The 3,692-nt window shown below is 57.6% G+C and overlaps 1 protein-coding gene across 1 annotated transcript; it reads right to left on the reverse strand.

Annotated features, from left to right (window-relative positions):
• Positions 1 to 663: 663 nt before the first annotated feature.
• On the reverse strand, positions 664 to 3,259 carry C8A04DRAFT_12711 (uncharacterized protein; the record flags this gene model as incomplete). The annotated part of the gene is made up of 5 exons (XM_062777431.1): positions 664 to 1,457; positions 1,575 to 1,867; positions 2,153 to 2,583; positions 2,723 to 2,876; positions 3,006 to 3,259. Coding segments are annotated over 5 exons (1,926 nt in total), but the record flags the coding sequence as incomplete, so codon positions are not given.
• Positions 3,260 to 3,692: the final 433 nt, after the last annotated feature.

The raw sequence follows: 3,692 nt of genomic DNA on the forward strand, positions 1-3,692 counted from the left end.
AATGAAGACACTGAGCTCCCCGACTCAGTATCATTCAGTTCATCATTCAGTCAATCAGTCAGTCGAACTCCTTTCTTCGTTCCTGAAACGGCCCGAGTTCAACCTTTCCCTCTCTGTCTCTGGCCTGGGAAGGGAAGACAGAAAAAGTGTGAAAAGAAAAAGTAAAACAGAAGAAAAAGGTAAATGAGCGACCCCAAGACCCTAAGTCGGGCAAGGCGTGAAAAACATTCCGAAATGCCGTACCGTTGTCGTTCGTTTGTTCATTCCGTCGCTGTGGACAGACAGCACCGGCAATCTTCAGACTGCAAATGTGTTGTTGCCGAGCGAGATGTGGGATGATGAACTGACGGTGCGGGGGTTTTCGTACTTGTTGTTGTTGTTCCGTTGAGTGGGGATTTGTGTTATGTTTTGACAGTTGAAAATTGAGAAAGTGAAATGGGCAAAACAAAGAAGGAAGTTGCGCCGTTGGCGGTGTAAGTTCTGACATGACCGGTGTTGATTATAAGAATGAGCCGGTTGTTGTTTGGTTGTTTTGTGTGGTCAAGAGATGGAAACTCTGTCGACTTTTCAAGTTCTAGATGGTGATAATGATCGTTGGAGACTCTTCGAAGGAATCTCGGAAGTATGGACGATGATCATGGAGCTTGTGGTGTGTCGCGCAACTTACTTGGTCTCCTTACCACGCGGATAAGAAGCCGCCTGGTACTGAGACTCCTCGGACGGGCTGGTAAACGGGCACTGATGCAACAGCTCCAAATCCCCCGAGGCCCTCAACCGCGACTTGCCAAACCCAACACCAGGCTGGAATCCAAGGAACTGCTTCCCCGCCAACAGCTGCCACACCATCCAATAAATATCCTCCAACGACGGCTCACACACCTCCTTCCAAACCGGCGCCACCGGCCCAAAATACCGCGGCTCCAACCCCGCCGACCAGTCAAGCTGCGCCGGCATGGCATTCTGCACCTGCGGCTTCGGCGGGCCCGCATATGTCCCCGGCGGCGCCGCCTTATGAGCCGGGTACGCACCCGGATTCTCCTCGCGGTACTTGATCCGCTCCTCCATCGGCGGCACCACCCAGCCACCCAAGGCCATGATACTTCCCTGACGAGCGTCCACAGACGGACCCGTGAAGTTATTGATACTACCGCCGCGGTCGGGAAAGGCGACGACGCGCACGGCGTAGATGTAGGATTTGGACATGCGGGCTGCGAAGGTAGGCTCGCGGAGGAAAGTGAAGATGCGGTCGAGTTCGAGACGCTTGGCGTAGGCCGCGCGGTCGTATTCTTCGCGGTGGCGCGACATGTCGGCGGCGCTTTGGGCCGGCACGTGGTGCGCGGGGATTACCGCGTCGAAGGAGTTGACCGGGCGGGTCGTGTAGGTTAGGTGGGTTTGGTCGTTGTGGTAGGGGTCCTCGCTGGTTTCGGAATTGGTGTCGGCGGATAGGCTGCTGGTCGCTGCTGTGGCCGTGGTAGCTTGGGTGCGGCCGTTGTTGTAGGTGTAATGGGTGGAAGCGCGACGGTTGGTGTTGATGGGGATGAAACCGGTGTTGGAACCTCGACGAGAACGACCACCGGGAGCGGCTCGGGCAGCCGCAGCAGCGGCATCGGCAGCGGTCAGGGGAAGAGGACGGCTGCGGGGGATACCCGGGGGAGGAGCAATGGGCGGGCGAAAAGTGCCCGAAGGAGGGTTGCTGGGACCGGCAACAGCAGAAGACGATGAAGAGGACGACATGTCCCAGTTGGCCACGCGCTGGGCAAAGTTGCTGAGGCTGGGGAGTGGAGTGCGCTTCTTGAGGGACTGGGCGAACTCGGCGGCCGTGATGCGGGGAGCTTTGCCTTTGCCCTTGTCTTGGGTAGTGGGCTGGCTTTGGGTCTCGCTCTGATCCTGGGTCTCGTTCTCGTGGTTCTCGGGCTGGATCATGTCGTCGTCAAATTCGCCGTCAGCGTCAGCGTCGGCGTCAGCGTCAGCGTCGACATCTCTGTCGGCATCGGCACCATGATCATCCTCATTATCGCTGTCGACGTCTTCATACTCGTCGTCATCATCGTCTTCATAAATCTCGTCGCCGTTGAAGGGGGAGTCCAAAGTATCGTTAGCGCCGCCCCCGCCCCCGCCCCCCTCAATGTGGGAGGCAGTGGGGAACTCGTACGTATCCGACGAAGAACCCGAAGAAGACGATGAAGAGGAAGTCGGCGGCGAAGCCGGAGGAGAAACGGGAGGCGAGCCCGGCTGGGGCGTGGTGGCACGGTCCGAGACAGGCGGGGGAATGACCTGCTGGCGACTGGGGCCACCAGCACGAGCAATTTGGGTCGGGTCGGGGAGTTGACGGTGCGGGATGATGGGAGCACCAGGGGCAACCAGGACGGGAGGGCGGGGGTTGGCAGGCGGGCAGACGAGGGCGGTGATAGCTGGGGCGTGCTCGTCGTGCATGGGCAGCCAGACGTAGTTGCTGCTGATGCCGCACTGCTCGAGAAGGGTCGGGTCGTCTCCCGAGATCCGCTTGATCTGGACCTCCATGAAGTACTGGCGGAACCCGCGGTCGTCGTTCAGCCAGTCACCGAAGAACATGGTCTTGTTCCACTGGTGGAAGAGAAATATTCGTGGTTAGCGTGATGGGGATCTGAGGAAGGAGAAGGAGAAGGAGTACGAGTAGGAGTAGGAGCGGGAATAGAAATAGAAGAAAATGTATTGAAAAATAATGAAATGAGTAAATACTTACGGTGAGGGTCTCATCCCACTTCTCCGTGCCATGGGTGTGCTTCATGACCATTCTGGCCACGGTCTCACGGAGCCGGCGCTCCTCTTCGGTCATGCCGCTCCAGGCGGCAGCAGCATCAGCCAACTTGGCCGGATCGTTGGGGTTTCCAGCGATCCTGGAGAGCCGAGGCAAATTGGCCCGTGGTTAGCCATGTTTCTCAATTATTTTCTAATTTCCGATGGATTGTTTTCTCTCTCTTGCGCGATGCTTTTGATGCTACGAAACTGAATAGAGTAAAACATACCAGTCAATGTGAAGAATCTTGCGATTCTTCGTCTTGGCGTAGTCCAGGATATCCTGGAACTTATTGTGCATGTTGGCCACCACCTGGGTGTGGTGGTGGCCCAGGAACCAGGCGTTGGTCTGGTCCATTTTTGCCTCGTCGGCGAACTCGCTCGATACCTCTGGGAGGGTCGAGAAACCGCTCGAAGAGGCGGACGGGGAGGAGGGAAAAGGTGAGGACGGCTTGCCGTCCGGGAACGAAGGGAAGGGGAAAAGAGAGGGTGCGCCGTCGGCGCCGTCGGCGCCGTCGTTGTTGTTGTTGCCGTCGCCGGCGTTTTCGGGGTCTGGGGGCAGAGAACAAACACAAAAAGTCAGCTTTGTGTGTGTTTTCGAGCGTGGGGAAAAGAGAAAGAGGGGAAGATTGAAATTCGCAGGCTTGGACGGGCGAATTTATCCTTCTCCGTGGCCGGTACGCGGGTCCATAGCTGATTGTGTGCGAAGCGCGTGAGTGGCCGCTTTCGAGGTGACGAGGGCATTGTCGAGCCACGATGTCAAGCCGCGGGCTTCATGTTTGAGTCGTGAGCCCTAAGTCTCCAGCCGCAGCAGAAGGCCCGCGTGCCGGCCCAGAAAGCCGCAAGAGCCACGGACGGTGACCTCATGTAGGTGCGGTCCCTTGGCATATTATACCAACCCCCGGTGGCTTCGTGAA

The sequence above is a fragment of the Dichotomopilus funicola genome, assembly GCF_033296635.1.
Source record: "Dichotomopilus funicola strain CBS 141.50 unplaced genomic scaffold C8A04scaffold_37, whole genome shotgun sequence".
Lineage (NCBI taxonomy): Eukaryota > Fungi > Ascomycota > Sordariomycetes > Sordariales > Chaetomiaceae > Dichotomopilus > Dichotomopilus funicola.